Source organism: Mirounga leonina, unplaced genomic scaffold (assembly GCF_011800145.1).
Source record: "Mirounga leonina isolate KUSES-001 unplaced genomic scaffold, KU_Mleo_1.0 Mir_106, whole genome shotgun sequence".
NCBI lineage: Eukaryota > Metazoa > Chordata > Mammalia > Carnivora > Phocidae > Mirounga > Mirounga leonina.
This window is the reverse complement of record NW_023270232.1, coordinates 2,345,446-2,363,541: the sequence shown is the minus strand read 5'-3', so window position 1 is coordinate 2,363,541 and position 18,096 is coordinate 2,345,446. Positions and strand designations below refer to the sequence as shown.

At 35.2% G+C, this 18,096-nt stretch overlaps 1 protein-coding gene across 1 annotated transcript in view; it reads left to right on the top strand.

The window, feature by feature from the left end:
* The window catches only part of LOC118017833 (catenin alpha-3-like), a 1,833,615-nt gene that overhangs the window by 1,164,648 nt on the left and 650,871 nt on the right, over positions 1-18,096 (top strand). Inside the window, exon 11 of the mRNA XM_035016112.1 lies at positions 4,295-4,387. Coding sequence (XP_034872003.1) covers positions 4,295-4,387 — 93 coding nt within the window. The remainder of the gene's footprint in view (positions 1-4,294; positions 4,388-18,096) is intronic.

Below are 18,096 nucleotides of genomic sequence, written 5' to 3'. Positions count from 1 at the left end.
TTCTTTCTTTCTTTCTTTCTTTCTTTCTTTCTTTCTTTCTTTCTTTCATTTATTTATTTATTTATTTATTTATTTATTTATTTATTTATATTTAAATTCAATTAGCCAATGTATAGTACATCATTAGTCTTTGATATAATGTTCAATGATTCATTTCTTATTTAAGACCATAGGTTAGGGAGTGAAGGGTACCATGTTCCTTTTTTTTTTTTTTTTAAGATTTTATTTATTTATTTGAAAGGGAGAGAGAGTGAATGAGAGGGAGATGGAGAGAGAATCTGAAGCAGACTCCACACTAAGCATGACCAACATGGGGCTCAATCCCACAATTGCAAGATCATGATCTAAGCCAAAATCAAGAGTAGGGCACTTAACCAATTGAACCACCCAGGAGCCCTGGGCACCATGTTCTATGCCGTGTGAAAGCTAGAACCAAAGTTCAGCAAATAGAAAGAATGACAGGAACATAAAAATTGGTATGCAAAACTTGAATTAGGAGCCAGAAAGAGAAGACAAACATGAACAGCATGATAACAAATGTTAATTAGTTTAGGAATCATCTGACCAGGCTTTGTTGTCTACAATTTTTTTTTTTTTAAACAATCCAGATAGAGTAGTACATTTAGTCAAGTTTGAAAGGTCTAGAATGGACATACATCTTAGAGGCAGAAGGACTGGTGAGAAGGACAGAGGTTCACATGAAAGGCACTGATGTAAAATATATACATAAATAAAATCATTCTCAGTAACATGACATGTTGCTGTTTAAAGATTTTTTAATTTATCTTTTGAAATTATTAGATACAGTATCAATAATGATTTTAATGATATAGTTTATTTTTTTTAAGATTTATTTATTTGAGAGAGAGAGAGGGCAAGAGCAGGGGAAGGGACAGAGGGAGGGGTGGGGATCAATCCCACAACCCCAATATCATGACCAGAGCCAAAACCAAGAGGCAGATGCCTAACCAACTGATCCACCCAGGTGCCCCAGTTTAATTTTTTATAAAAATGAAAGAATATAGTGTTCTGGCCTTTTTCTTTTAACAAACTTATGAATTTACCTGAGTGCCTTTAGTCCCATTTACTTAGGATAATTTAGACTGATGTTCATGGACTTGGTTAAGAATGTAGTACAATATCAATAGAAAGTTATTTCAATGAAGGAACTTTTGTCAATACTTTTAATTCAGGGGTGGCATAAAAGAGCACACACAGCTCTACTTAATAGTCTCCCTGTCATTGGATGTTTTGAGTTTGTTTCTTCTCCCTGCTTGATTTTGTTTTCCTATCTATGTAATAGAGGATTAGAGAATAGGGTTCAGAATTCACAAACTGCTGACCTATGAACTAAAGCCAACAGACTGTTCCTTTGGTCAAGGAAATGTTGTTTGCTTTTCATTTTGTTTTAAAGAGTTCTAATCCCTTTAGGGAGGGCATACACACTCATGTTTGCCTGGGGACCTACCAACCCACTCAACCACTGAGTTATATCAAGATACTATGTATTTCCTGCATGAGTCCTAAAAATGCTTCAGTTTGTCTCTCAGATTAGACATTTTGTCAAATTTCTTTAGCCTCCCGTAAGGTTTTAATTCTGTAAAACCTCTTAAGAGACTAACTGCTCTTTCCCACCCTGCATTGGTAGAGAGATAGGTGAACTGGAAGGAAATTCATACCTGGTCAAGCCTACCTGGTAGCTTCAGGCCACCTCCATGCACTATCTCATTTAATCCAAGTACTCCAGTGACATAGGTATTATCATACCTATTTTTCAGGTTAGAAAATAAGCTAAGAGAAGCTAACACTTTGCCCATGGTCAAATGCTTATTAATTGTGGAAATCAGGTTCAAGCCTGTTTTGACTCTAGGTTCAAGATCTATTTGTTTCTAAAAACTTCCTATGCCCTAATTTCCCTTAGTGGGAAGAAACTTTCCAAAAGGATCTCTTGAATAATGAAGCTTTACACAGACTTTGAAATGTTGTCAAAGTTAGATTGTACAAAGGATCTCAGATGTCCAAATATCTCAGTTTTACAAAATATTTTATTTGTATTTTGCTTTCTTTGATTAGTAGGGAGTTGACTTCCTGCTGTGCTCAGAAACATAACTGGCTTCCTAAAAAGCCACACAGAACTTAGGAATACTGTTAGAAGAAATTTAGCTTTCATTTACATATTGATGCAGCTTTGGAAAATATGTCACAAGTCACTCAAATTAGAAATGTAAAGAGATTTTATTTCTATCACTTAACTTTTATTTCATTTTGTCACAGAATACTAGCTATCTCATAAATTCAAATTTGTTTGTATATAATATCACTAAAACTCCACTTGCCATAACCTGGAAATAGCACTTGATTATTTAGAAAATTTATCTGACATAAAACAGTTCTGGTAAGGATAATTTCAAGTCTGTCTGAATAAAGGAGGACAGAGTGTTAGGATGATTATTAATTGAGTAGAAAACATTTAGCTGTGTTGCATTTTCAATTGAGAATTTTCTAAAACTTAAGTCTACTCATGTAAACAGAACTTTTGTGATTAGGACGATTTCCACATTACGTTAGTCACTCAATTGGCTTACAATAAACATGGTGTCCAGCAAATGTCCAGTACCAAGAATGTCTGTTTTTAAAAGGGGAAAAAAAAGAGAAAGATGATCCATTAAAAAGTAAAGAAAAGAGTATTTGGGGCATGTTTTTATAATTTTTAAACTTTGGATTAACCAGCATTCATTTGATTTGACCAGAAGATTGAACCAATAATTTCTAATTTTTAAAATTTTACTAAAAAGAAACAGCACTCAAATTTATAGATAGAGATTTTCTTCAGAGCAGTGCAAATTATTAGAAGACATGTCAAAGTGATTAGATTGCTGAATCATACTTTCCGTGAGTGGGGCTTGGAGGCGGGAAGGCGTGCTGAAACTACTGCCCTTTTCAAATAATTCACAGGTGTGCTAATTGTACGTCAGATATGAAAGTCGAAGCATTGTGACCTTCAAGCCAACAAAAGCCCTTGTCAAGGAAGCCATTTTCATATACATTCATAAAGTGAACAATGCCCTTCCACAGTTAAATAATGTATGGCTTTTATTTCATTATATGTAAATGCAAATCAAGGAATTGTTTCATGGTTCACATATTAAAAGTAATGCTATAAAAAAGCAGACTATAAATCTACTTAAGTTACATTTTGTGGTACTCTACAGTTGTGATCCAAGGATATATGTGTTGTCTGCTTCTATTGTGTGCAGCTAAAGTGTGGTTTTCTGCAACTGAATGTATTTTGGATTTGAGTAGTAAAACCTGCAATGTGTTGAATTATGTAATAACCAACAGAGACGTTAGGAAGGTTAGAAAAATGATAGAAAAGCTATTTCCTTGCAGTGATGAAGACAACGACGTAACTTGTAGATCAGAGGAAACATTGCAGCTGGACACACTCAGCTGCTAGCAAGAACAATGTTGAGTAAGGGTGAGGGCCAAAGGAAGGGCAAGGAATCCCATACTCTTTCTCATGGCTCTTTCATGGTATAAAGAAAGTATCTGTAAATACTGGGTTTAGGTAATGGACCTTAAGGTGATTATTTAAAAGATCACCCATTTCACTGGAAAACAGTGCAAGTTTCAAAAGGAGTAATGTATAAGGGAACTTACGTGTTACTAATGCTTGAATCAAATTGACTGCTGGAATGTCAAACAGTGCCCATGAAGTTGTAGTAGAAAAGCAAGAACAGGAAGAAGAAATTAATTATCTTGTATTTGTCCAGCTTTGTAATATATTTGATGCTGGATAAAACATGAGCAAAGATATAGTCATGCTTACTGCAACTTAAGTATGCATGATAGACTGCTGGGGAATGAAAAAATAATAATAAAACAATTACAAACTTAAAAAAATCATAATTGTATGAGATTCCAAGAACCTGTTAGCATTCAATCCAAAGATAAACTTTTTTTTTTTTCCAGTCCTATAGGAAACCATAATAGTTGGCATCTTATTATGGGTTAGATATTGATACCAAGAGACTGGATAGGGTTGACTGATTCACTCATCTGTCTTCCTTTTTGTTTTAAACAATTTTCTAGAGCCCTTTGTTGTTAATTGTTTTAATAGATTCTCTGAGTACTTCCATAAAACAGATAGCAGTGACATTTATGAGAAAGCTGTTGTTTATCACTGAGATTTTTCAATGAGTATGTACATGCTCTAACTTATTTAGGATAACAAATGTTTCTGCATTTCCTTAATAATCTGAAATAATTTCCATTATTTTGGATTGTATTTAAGGTGGCAAATCTTGCTTGTTCCATGTCAACAAATGAAGATGGAATTAAAATTGTCAAAATTGCGGCCAATCACCTAGAAACCTTGTGTCCACAGGTATGATAACTAAGTTGCTGTCTCTTCCATTAAACTAACTATAAAAATTATATATAATACTTCAGACCTTTATATATATGAAAGTATATTAAGATATTTATTTTGAACACAGAAGATGACTTGTCCTAAGGTCATGATTTATTCTTTACTAAGCACCAAGTTCTTTACTTAGCACCTGGTTCTTATAACATTCCCTAAGGGACCATATCAGAATTTTCTGAGAGAAAGGTACAGTGTGAAATCAAAGCAGGGGTTTGTCCAACGATTTTATTTTTAGTCATTATTAATTTTGAAATCTCAGAATATGAAAGGAATGACTTCTTTTCCCCTCTTTTATTCAAAGAAGACATGAGTTTGAAAAAAGCCAAGAAATGTTTTCTTGTCTGCAATTCAGAAGTTTTCATTTGTTTGTTATCTGAAAAGCAACATATTTTTAGGGAATTATTTCTAGGATAGTGTCTTGAGCCATGAATCAGTATACACCTAAGGGCAATCTTAAACACCTTGTCTTAGAATAATTGAGAGATAATATGGATAATTACTTCCTCATAAAGATCACAAATGTTGTAAGGATGTGAAATATAACAATGATTAGAGATTTCAAGTCTCTGGATATCTGCTGAAATTCTCATCTTTCTAAAAGTGGCATATTTATTAAATTCTTGATTTACCTTACTGATAATTTCATCTCTAAGAATATTGAGGAAACAGTAAGGGAGACTCCTCCTTTGGACTTAATGTTGATTAACAAGTAAAAACTGGCTGGAGAAGTGGGGTCCAGAAGACCTACAGCTGAGATCTCGCAACTGATGACAGTTTTCTGTGAGATCTCACTAGGAATTGGGATACTGCCGTGGGATCTCCAAAGGGGTTGAATCATTAATACTCCCCTTCCGCGGTCTAGGAGAGTTCGCGTTTCTCTATACTATGGATTGCATTTGATACTGCCACCTTTTAAAGTGCCTTTTGAATCTGAAGAGTATTAAATATATCTCATTGGTTTTCATTTATAATTTTCTGATTACTAAAGGGAACATTTTTCAAATGTTTGTTAACCATTTGGTTTTCTAACTCTGTGAATTGCCTAAATCCTTTGCTACTTTTAGTTAGGTTGTCTTTTTTTTTTTTTAATTACATTGCTTAGGTTTTTAAATTTAATTTAATTTAATTTTATTTTATTGTTATGTTAATCACCATACATGACATCATTAGTTTTTGATTCATTGTTTGCATATAACACCCTGTGCTCCATTCGGTACTTGCCTTCTTTAATACCCATCACCAGGCTAATGCATGCCCCCAACCCCCCTCTAGATTGTTTAGGTTTTAAAAAATATCTTCTGTTGACTATAGCTTTTCTTTTAACTTTTAAAATAATATTTTGATCACTGAAGATTTTAGGAACTTTAATGATCCATCTTTTAATTACTTCGATAGATATTTATTGAGCATCTACCCTGTATAATGATTTGTTGGTTTGTGCCTTGTTAAGAAATTCTCCCAACAAAAATGTTACATAGTTTTCACAGTTTCTTTAAAAAAGGCAGAAGTATTTTTTTTTCTAATTTATTTGACAGAGAGAGTGATAGTAAGAGCAGGAACACAAGCAGGGGGAGTGGGAGAGGGAGAAGCAGGCTTCCCCCCGAGCAGGGAGCCCAGTGCGGGGCTCGATCCCAGGACCCTGGGATCAGGACCTGAGCCCAAGGTGGGTGCTCAATGACTGAGCCACCCAGGCGCCCCCAAAAAGGCTGAAGTATTATTTAACATTTAGATCTTTACTTCATCTAAAATTTATTTTTATGTCTGAGGTAGGGATTTTTTTTTTTTTTACAGTGCTAACCGTTGGGCCACCATCATGTATTAAATAGTTGATCCTTTCCCAAGTAATGTAAAATGCTATCATTGTTTCACACACATGCACACACTTTTTAAAACATTTTTATTGTTTTATATATATTTGTATACACACATATGTATATACTATACATATTTGTAATACATGCATACATCTACATGTTTTATAAAATGCATTATACATGTATAATACATATATAACAAATGTGTAATTTATTTACTAGTATTCCATATGTAAATATAGATTGATAGGTAAATTAAAATACATTTCAGGGGTGCCTGAAAATATATATATATTTTATATATATATAAAATACCACATCGTCTTTATCCATTCATCTTTTGATGGATATCTGGGCTCTTTCCATAGTTTGGCTATCGTGGACATTGCTGCTATAAACATCGGGGTGCATGTACACCTTTGGATCCCTACATTCATATCTTTGGGGTAAATACCCAGTAGTGCAATTGCTGGGTCATAGGGTATCTCTATTTTCTGGGCTCTCTATTCTATTCCACTGGTCTATTTCTTTGTACCTGCATCAGTATTGCAGTGTCTTAATTATGATTTTATACTAAATCTGGTATCTCTAGGTAAATTGGCTCACCTTGTTTTTTTGTTGTTATTGGTGGTGGTTTTTTGTTTATTTGTTTATTGCTCTTACTTTATGCTTGTTCATATAACTTTCAAGATCAACTTGTCAAGTTCCATGAAAGTACATTAGAATTTTTATTGAAATTGTTAATATATCTTGAATTTTAGATTATTTTAGGAGTAATGGCTCTTCAAGATACTGAGGCTTTCCATTAATAAATGTTTTATTAGTAAATGTTATTTTAAAAGCTTTATGTATCTCCATAATCAATCTTTTTTTTAAATGTCCTTCAGGGGCTCTTTAGATTTTTATTATTTAGTACAATAAATTCCATGACTACATGCTGATGGCTTCCAAAATTTTCTCTCCAGGACAGATCTCTCCCCTAAAGATCACACTCAGATATAATATAGTCTTGACATTTGCGCTTTGACATCTAGAAGACATCTAAAACTTTAGCCAAAATGGAACTCCTGATTGTTCCATTCGCATCTCATTCTGCTACTTCTTCAGTCTTACTGATTTTAGTTAATGGCATGGCTCTTTGCCTGGTTGCTCTTGGGAAAAACCTGTAAGCTTTTCTTTCTTTGCTCAGTAAATATTTATTGAACATATACTATGTGATAGGTATTCTTTAGGTATCTGGAGGGTAAATTGTAAAGAAAACAAACAGATGAAAATCCTTGTTCTTGTGAAGTTTATATTCTAATGATATCTAATGGCTGTTTTCCTATTGAAGCCATTAACTAGTCCTATCGATCTCATCAAAAATATTTATCTTGAATCTATATACTTTTCTCCAGCTTATCTGTCAGCATCTCAGCCTATACCACCAGCCATCATCTCTTAGACCATAGTAACATTTTATATGGTTTCCATGCTTATACTTATATCTCTTTAACCTACTTTCTATCTAAAAACTGAAGTAAATTTTAAAGATGTTTATAATAGCAATTGCTTTTCTTAGCTTTTACAGTAAAATTCAAACTTCTTTTTTTTTTTTTTTAAAGATTTTATTTATTTTTTAGGGAGCGAGCGAGAGAGAAACAGCATGAGAGGGGAAAGGGTCAGAGGGAGAAGCAGGCTCCCCGCTGACCCGGGAGCCCGATGTGGGACTTGATCCCAGGACCCTGGGATCATGACCTGAGCCGAAGGCAGATGCTTAACCATCTGAGCCACCCAGGCGCCCAAAATTCAAACATTTTTTATGTCTTATTCAGACTTATATAAACTTCCTACTGCCTGACTCCCAGCCCCACCCTGAATTATTTCCCTTTTCACTCATTAGGTCTCTGCATATTGGCCTTTCTATTTCTAGAATACAGTACATTCCTTCCCATCTGAGGGAGTTTGCACATAATAATTTCCCAGTGCTTTTTTTCCCATATGGCCAGCTCCTGTTATGTTCATTTTGTAAGGACTCAGCTCAAATATCATCTTCTCAGAGATCAATCTTCATAAGTCACTCCTCCAGCTTATACCCCATTATGTCACCATATTTATTTATTTTAGAGTCTCTATCACAACCTGAAGTTATATTTTATATTATTTTTTTACTTTCATTATACATTTTCCACACTCAAACATAAAGTTCATGAAGGCAATGGTTTAGTCTTCCTTTTCACTACTTACAGCCCCGTACCTAGCAGAAATGCAGCATATATAGGCAGCATATAAATGATGGTCTCTAGAATGATAAATCATTCTATATTTATAAAGGGCAGCAAGGTTTTTGGCAACACCTTTTGTGAAACTTTTCCTAACATGGTGTGTATTCTTTTTGACAACATGGAAAAAAATGACAGTATAATTAGTTTGAGTTGTAGCTCATGAAAAAAGTCCTAAAATGGCTGATTAATGTATAGTTGCTAACCAGGGGTGAGCTCTGTGCTAGTGGGCTTCAGTGATCTACTCTTGGTTTAGCTCATTTCAGTGCTCTCCTAATGATTTGGATAAGACTATAAAAATATTCTTAAAATTTTCAGTTAAAAATATGAGAATAAAGGGCATATATTAGCTGAAAGACTCTAGTCACAAAGAATTTGGATATTCTAGAATATGAACTAAATCTCAGTATCCAGATGAAATGTAATAGGTACAAATACTAAACCATACATATTGGGCACTATGAAACAAATTACAAAATAGAGAATGGAAGAGTTATGGCTTAGCTAAATTTACCCTTCCCAAAGCGAAGAGATTTTAGTTGATAGTAATCTTAATGTGAATCAACAGTGCAGTATGGCTGTCAGAAAAAAAACCCAATATGATTTAACATCTTTTCATCAAAGAATAAATTCTAAAACTTACTCTCAACCTTCTCTATATTTCAAAATTATTCTTTAAACTGTACATATTTTAATTTAGTGCATCCTGAAATTCAGAATTAGTGGGTCTGGAGTGTAACCCAATTTTGTGTGTGTGTGTGTATAAGTGCCCATCTGTGTAAGCTCTACTTTTGCACATACATTTAGGTTCACTTATTTGACTTCCAGCAATTTATGGTATAGCTATATATGTGCACTTGCACAGAAGTCTAGTAAGGTTTTTATGCAGCTTGACTTATAATGACAAAAGCTGGAACCAACCTACATGACTGTTAGCAGAGAGTGTTAAGAACTGTGTCAAGTAGTAAGTCGGCTCAATATATGTTTTGGTATGGAAGATACCCAAGATAAGTAAAAAAGGCAAATTTCAAATGAGTATGTATATTATCCCATTTATGTGGGAAAAAAAAAGGAGATAGATTGAGCCATATGTTTGTGTAGTCATAGGAAAATTTTCAAAAAGTTTCTCATGAGAATTTTAATAGTAGTTACTTCCAGGAAAGTGAGCCTGGAGACAAAAAACAAGGAGGATAGTTTTATAGTTCATTTTATTTCTTTTAGAACTCTCAATTTAACCATGAGTAGGTATTTTATTAATTTCTAAATAAAACCCAACCAGTTAAAAATATTGCTAGATTGACTCTAGAGTAAGTCAGGCTGAGAACACATGGGATCAAGAGGAGCTGATAGGGCAACATTTAATTCCTGTTTGTTAAAAACAACTGAACTCACTGAGGTTTCAGTGAGTTGGATCACCCCGGCTCTTACTGTGCCTCAAGGACTAGAGCTATAGTGCTTGCACACTTACCTGTGTCACATTTAAAAAAGAATTGTCACTTGGAGCCTATATAGCAGAGGATATTAGAAATAGTGACAAGACTTGACACTATGTCATATGAAAAACTCATAAAAGCAACAGGGAATTTCTAGGAAGGAAAAGGTAAGACTTCAAGAAACATCGTCACTGTCACCAAATCTTTAAAGGGCTATGATGCAAAAGACTTGTTCTGAAGATTCCTGAGGGGTAGAGCTCTACAGTCTCTGAGTAGGAACTTTAAGGATACAAGTTTCATCTCAATAGAGAATGAGAGATGCTCTCTAACAGAGCTATGCTGAAAGGAATTGGACTTTGTTGAGGAGGAATTTGGAATTTCTCAATGCCACAGACATTCAAACACAAGGAGAGTGACTATTTGACCAAGCTATTATAAAAAGAGTACAAGCCTTGGGTGAGAAGTTTGCCTACAAGCCTCTTAATGCCCAATCCTGAGATCCTCTAATGGATCCTTTATATAAAGAAGAGAAATGTGATCTGAATGATAGCATTTCTGAAATAGCATAGTTGTTTGAACTCAACCTGGTGGAAAGATAAAACTATCTATAGGACTTACGCTTATTCTATCTTAAAAACAAACAGGGTTTTAGAGGGAAGGGGGGTGGGGTGATGGGTTAGCCGGGTGATGGGTATTAAGGAGGGAACTACTGCGTGGAGCACTGGGTGTTATATGAAAACAATGAATCGTAGATCACCACATCAAAAACTAATGATGTATTGTATGGTGATTAACATAACATAATAAAATAAAATTTTTAAAAAGGACTTGGAAGGATATTTTAAAAGTAAACATTTTATATTTACATATAGCATAAAAATGAGAAAGATAGAATTCAAGTTTCTAAAATATGTTGATAATTTGGACTAATGTTTCAAAGCTCATAAACTAAATTTAATAAGGATAAATATAAAGTCAGGACTTTAGGTTAAATAAAATCTATTGTACGAATGGATAGGGAAAACAATGCTTACCAAAAGCACCTGGGGCATCAGGAATTAAGAGGGGCATTTGCTATCTAGTTCAATGAGTTCAAACACTGGTCCATGAAAGCATTTTCATGGTGTATATTGAAATTAGGTCAGTAATTAGGTCAGCTTTTTTCATAAAGTAAAACTTATTCAACTTTCCATTAGAAACTGATGTACTTTCTACTTGTTTGATATTCATCAAAAACATTTGATTTATGAAATAATAATGAAAGTAGATAATAACTTTTCATATGGTTATTTCTTTACTTAGCAAAATAAAAATTTCCCAACCCTGTGTCAGTTACTTCCCTTTCCCCTCTACTTAACTTCTTTCAAAAATATTTGTGGCCTGAAAAATCCAGAAAATTAAAAGTACTAATTTAGGTAACTATATGTCAGTAGCATGATATGGGGACCATCTTATAGCTTTAAAATGATTATGATGCTTAGCTTGTGAAATAGGGGGAAATTTCCAGTGTACTTGGTTTGGGGCTGTCCATATCTAGAACACCATGTTTGGTTCAGGCCCTGCAATTTAAAGGCTAAGCAGAAAAACAATGAGTTGTTTTAAGTGTAGTGAATTATTACCTAACCACAAGAAGTATTTAACCAAAAGCCAAATAGGCTGTGCCTTGTCAAAGATGTTAGAAACAGAATTTTATTATTGGGGTGGTAGAGGTATTAGATGTCATGCTTTTTTTTTTTTTGGTCAGTAAGATTCCTTAATTAATAAAAACATGGTGAAAACCTAGGGTATTTTCCCTGTGGTGAATATACTTATACTTAATTAGGCAGACTCTCACAAGTGCTTAGATTTTCCAAAATCAAGTTAAGTTTTCTAATGACTGTCATGTTTGAATCAATATCTAATACAGCTTTGTTATATCTTCTGTTTATCCCTCTCATCAAATGCTATGTTATATGATGACTTGACAGAGGTAAAACAGTTTGTAAAGGCATCTAGTTTATTTTCAGTGATGTGCTTGGAGATATATTTTTACAAGTTACCTATTATAAATCAATAATTACTTCCTAAAAGGGTTGTATATTGAGTGTGTTAAAAAGTAGAGACAAAAGTCAAGTTTGCCTCAGACATAGAAGTTTGTGAAGTATAAAAAGAACAAAGTACCTTGGGGAAGGTATGCAGTGGACATCAACTGTATTCATATCTAAACATGGAAAAATATAACCTCCATGAGGGTAGGAATTTTGGGTGCACTGATGTAGCCTAAAAATAATGCCTGACACATAGTAGGTACTTAGTACATATTTATGAAGTAAATGATTCTATCCACATGAACTTATTTTGTGTTGTAGACACTGGGGAGTGGATGCTGAAAACCAGCACTATTCCTTACCCTTTTCTGTTCTCTGGGAGATATAGAAACTCCCAGTTTCTAACCGAAGACATAAAAGGTCCCCATATGACACTATCTCTTTGAAGTACAAATCATATGAAGTGACTGGCATTATCTCCTCCAGAATGGACGGGGTTCTTTTGTTATAATAGCAACTTGTTCTGATTAAGTTATGATGTGTTACTGTCTTCAGCACACATTTCAGTAAGGGTATCAGGCTATCTCTTTCAAATAAAAAACATATCCTAATTTGTCTGGAATTCTGTTTGTTTGTTTTTGTGATCAAGAAACTGTCATATCTATGAATTGAAAGCACTTAATTTTCTCAGAATCATGCTCTGGGGAAGCAGATATGTTTTCTTTCATTTTCTATAGATGATGATGGATGTTTTGTTTGCAACTAAACGATATAGGACTCAGTCAATTTGAAATAATCATATTCTTTAAGAATCCCAGAGTGTACCTATAAGTGTTGTGACAGGCTTTTTACAATTATACCTAATTTATTTCTTTTCTCTTAAGAGAATGGCAAAAAAAAAAAAAAAAAAGATTTTGGAAACCAAGAGTCATACAAGACAATAAGAAGGCTAAAATTAAGTGATCATTTTTTAAAGAAGCTGATGATGATAGAATGGTTGATTCTCAAGACTGTCTAGGGTGATTTCAGAGTGGAAAACCAGGATCAGTCTTTCCTTGGTGATGCCATGATATTTATGTGAGGAGACTGTTATTGAATGCAGCTATGAACACAATTGCTTTCCAAGCTGTAAACTAAGGTCTGTGTTATTGTACTATCATTGTTTTGCATCCTGTCCCAATTATGTAATCAGCCACTCCCTTCCACTCACACCAAGGATATCTTCATTCAAAAAATATTTGCTGACCACCTACTTGGAGAACCCATGAATCTAGGGTGAGCCAGGGGCAGGAGTTGGGGATTCATGGGGTACCCAGTAAAGCAAGTCTGAGGAATAAGTTCTGAGTTCATTGAGAAGGGGCTTTATCTAAGAAAATCTGAGGTATTGTGTCCTAGAAGAAGAGACAGAGTTGTGGAAGAGAAGTCATAGACATTAAATTCAAGTGGGGAAGTGAGGTCACAAATTAGATAATGACTTGAAACAAGTAGCCAGGACTAAGTATGATTTAGTATGCAGGCTGAGGCAAGAATTTCTAAATTAATCACAAAACAGAGACTATGCTGGAGCCCTGATTTACACTCATGGTATGTGCTGTGATAGTAAGCACATGAGTATAAATAACCTGTACCAGCCCAGACAATGGTCTAGTTATGGAGAAAAACAAAGATGGAGTTTGCTTACATTGTTTCCAGTGAGAAGGGAAAATGTATCATCCAGGTAAAAATGAAAATGTTATTAGAGAAGGATATTTTGAAATGCTGTGGGAGTTAAAGATTCATGTCAGTTAGGGGATTCAGGGAGGGCTCTCAGAAAAGTGACATATTCTATAGGCCTTAAGGGATAAGCCAGATTTGAACATTTGGGAAAATATGAAAAGGGCATTTTAGGCAAAGAAGATGGAAAAACATATAAGAGAAATTTTAAAAATGAGTAACTGGATCTGTGTAAGCTACATTGTTTCTTAACAGGAAAGCTCTTGACATTTTCCGTGGAATAATTCTTTGTTGTGTGAGACACAACAGTGGGGATCTGCCTGCCAGAAAATTCAGAATCTGGGGCACTAAATACACAACCACCACCTCCCAGCTCAGTTTCTGTGATAACGGAAAATGCTTCCACACATTTCCAAGTTCCTCCTAGGGGATACTGCCCATGTGAGAAAAAGTGGGAGGCCATGGGCTGTGAAAAAGGGAGATGTTGGATACACAATTGAAATATAGGCCTTAGTCCTTACTTCTAAGTGAAGGAATTTAGATTTGGAATTTAGTAGAGGATGGCAAGTCATGATAGGTTTTGAGTAGAAGAGTGACATTATCACAGCTGTGTTTCCTGGGAAATTATCTGGAAACTGTGTCAACTGAATGGAAAATGCGATAGGCAGGACCAGTGAAGAGATTATAGACTATTATATACAAAAGTCAGAATTTGAATAAGGGACACAGGAATAAAAATTTATAAGATAGGACACATTGTAAATAGACTATATAAATTGACCAGAAATTGAAAACAACATGAGATTATAGTAATGATGGAGGCAAAAGAGGATAAATTTGAGGGTTTATTTAGCCTGGCACCTGGGAAGATCATGTTTTTTGTTTTGTTTTGTTTTGTTTTTTAGGAGAAATTGGAAATACAATAAAAGAGGAGTCACCTTAGGACAGAATTAATATATTTAAAGTGCTACCAAAATATTCAGGTAGCGCTTTAAATATATTTAAGTTACTTTCAACATAAAGTTAAGATTATAGCAAACACATTCAAGAAGCTGAGCTATAATAGCTAGGTATGGTGGCCATGCATATAGAGATGATGGTTGGAATGCTTTCATGTAGGGCAAGATTGCCAAAGAGCAAGAGAAAATGAAAGGGTCAAAAGTAGAATCTTAAGAAAATCCATCTAGGAGAGAAGAGGAAGAATCTGAGAAAGAACAATCATCAAAGCAGGAGGAAAGGCAGGAATGTGTGGCTTGGTGGCAGCCGCGCAAGTGGAACATGTCAGCATGGTGGACAGCAACGGCCGTGCTCCAGAGAAGTCCAGTGGGACGAATACTGGCAAGGCTCAGGTGGAGCTGGAAATTAGGAAATCAGTGTGATCTTAACAAAAGAGGTTGTGGTGACATCATGGAAAAGGAAAGATTTTATTTCCCCAGTGAATTAAAAAGTAAACTTAATTGTGGAAAAGAAAAACACTGGAGAGTCCTACTTCACAGGTTTTTACCTCAGAATTTACCATACCTTTACTACCAGTTATTTTTCAATATTGCTTTTCATTTCCAGAATCTATTCTGTGCATTAAGTTTTTAAGCAATTTAGCAGTGTTCTCTAAAGAATGTTTTTATTCAGGTAGGTCAGGCTTATAAAGCTAAATATTAATAGGAGCTATCACAGATTTTTGATAAGTAATAAGTAAGGTGTTCTGAATTTGCAGGGGATTAACACATGAATTGTAAATACATAGATTGATTTATTTATTTTAAAGATTTTATTTATTTATTTGTCAGAGAGAGAGAGAGAACACAAGCAGGGGGAGCCGCAGGCAGAGCAGGCAGAGGGAGAAGCAGACGCCCTGCTGAGCAAAGAGCTGGGACTCGATCCCAGGACCCCAGGATCATGACCCGAGCTGAAGGCAGATGCTTAACCAACTGAGCCACCCAGGCATCCTTAAATACATAGATTAAAAAAAAAAAAATCTGGGCACAGTTGTGATGAGCACTGTGTGTTATATGCAACTAATGAATTGTTGAACACTAAAACAAACAAACAAACAAACAAAAAACCCTTCCATCTAAAACACTTATAGAGGGTATGTATCAAATTTAATTACCTCTGATGACAAAATAAAATGTGATTTACATTTAAAAAATAAAATAAAATAAATATATTTAGAACTTCAGATATCACTATTCAATTCAGAAGGTAATATTAGTGCTGAAAATATTTGGGTGGTCACATTACTTTTAAATGTTATTTTAAACGTGAGTCTAAAATAAAACATCTGTCAGTGCCAGGATATTTAACCAAATGGAGAATATCTATGATTGTTCCTCTCAAGAACTTTGTTTTGAGGATTAAATGAAAATTACCTATAACCAGATATCCTGAAAACTTCTATAACCTGTCATAAAAACTTATGACTAAAGCACCTTATACAAAATAAGCAATCATTTATCCTGCTCATGTGCTATGACCAAGGCTCCAAATTATAGTTCTATAACTAAAAGCTCTGAGCTCTCATTGTATGTGTTGTAAATGACATTTCCACTAACCTCAATATTCCAGTTTAGTTTCAGAGGGCTTTACTGCCTTCTCTTCAAGGGGAGAGTGTTCCAATTCCAGATCCACACTGAACCAGAAATTTGGGACTGGCAGTTGACTCCCAGTCTCTTGGAATATAGACTTGGTAGGACAATTACCTGGGGACATCAATTTTAGAAGAGCAATGGAAGAGACTTAAGAATAAATGTGAAAAACAGAGCTTTCCGTACAACTTTGGAGGATGGGAGTGAAAGTGGCGGCCTCCCAGTCTCCGCCCTGGAGGAGCCGGGAGCTCAGGGCCCCGCCCCTCAGTGGGCCCCCGGGGAGGGGCCGTCAGTCGCTCCCGTCTCCCCGGTCTCCGGCCGCACTCCGTGCTCACCCGGGCTGTGGCCGCGCGTTTCTGTCTCTGGCACCCGACCCCGGGTGGAGTCTCCAAGCCCAGGGGATCCCTGTGGTGCACTCCTGCACCTCTCCTCCCCGGGGAAAAAGGGTGTACAGGTCCAACAACAGCTGACTTCTCCCTTCCGGATCACCTAAGGTTTTTCTCCCCTGAAAACCTTGAAGAACGACCTGAATTCCCAACAGTAACAAGGTTCACTTCCTCTATTACCAATCTTTGGAGATGGATGCAGGAGAGCACTGTATTTCTGTATCAGAAAATTTATCTTAAGGACAGATTAATCTCCTTAGTACTCAACTATGATAATATAACTCCTTGGAGTAGAAATCCACAACAAATCTCCAGTTTCCAAACTATTAAGTCCTAGCTTAGCAAACTAGATTTTCTACCATCTTGCCTCAACTTACCTGTTTGGATTTATCATGCACCACTTCCAACCTCAAAGCATATGCTCTCCATTTGGAAATTCTAAAATATAATCTAATATAATCTAAAAAAAAAAAAAAAAAAGAATAAATGTGAAAAACATATATGTAGACCAGCAATTATTATTTTTTAATTTTATAGTTTCTGTTTTAAAGCTGCCTATGCTGACAGTGTTCAATAAAATAAAATACTGTGTCATTTTGGGTCACCTAGGGAGAATGGGATAAGGAGAATTAGAAACAAATTCAGCAGATATACCATTATCACATGCGCTCAGTATAAAAGGCAGTGTGCAGAAGAAATCAGATCCAGAGGAGTGAAACAGGACCATGTTGAGATCCAGAAGCTGTAAGATCATTGCTCCATGAGATAGAATGAGCTTGGCTGGAGAACTTAGGAGTCAAAATGTTGTTTCTAGTAAGTAGCAAGGTATCATTATGACACTGCATAGTTTATAGTTTTAAAAGTAAACTTAATCTTTGTTTTGTCCTACTCTTTTGGAAATAAAATCATTGTATTTATGCCACAACAAAATTATATTGTTTGCCTAGTGGAAGACAACATAAGTTAAATACCTCACAAAATAACATACTTTCCCCCCCTCCAATCCCTGTTCTTTGAAAGCGACATTCAAGTTCTGAATCTACTTCTGAACATACGCACATCACACCTTCTGTGCAGGGTACATGTGTGCACTTGGTAACAAAGTCCTTTGAGGAAGCGATGGCTATCTCTCCTGCATCTGTGATATGGCTGGTGTTTTACTGGGGTTATACTTAATTCTTGGCGACAGTCTTGTGATGCAAGAATTATTAGACTTTTTCTTTTCTTTCTTTCTTTCTTTCTTTCTTTCTTTCTTCTTTCTTTCTTTCTTTCTTTCTTTCTTTCTTTCTTTCTTTCTTCTTTCTTTCTTTTTCTTTCTTTCTTTCTCTCTCTCTCTTTCTTTCTCTCTCTCTCTTTTCTTTCTTTCTCTCTCTTCCTTCCTTCCTTCCATCCTTCCTTCCTTCCTTCCTTCCTTCCTTCCTTCCTTCCTTCCTTCCTTCCTTCCTTCC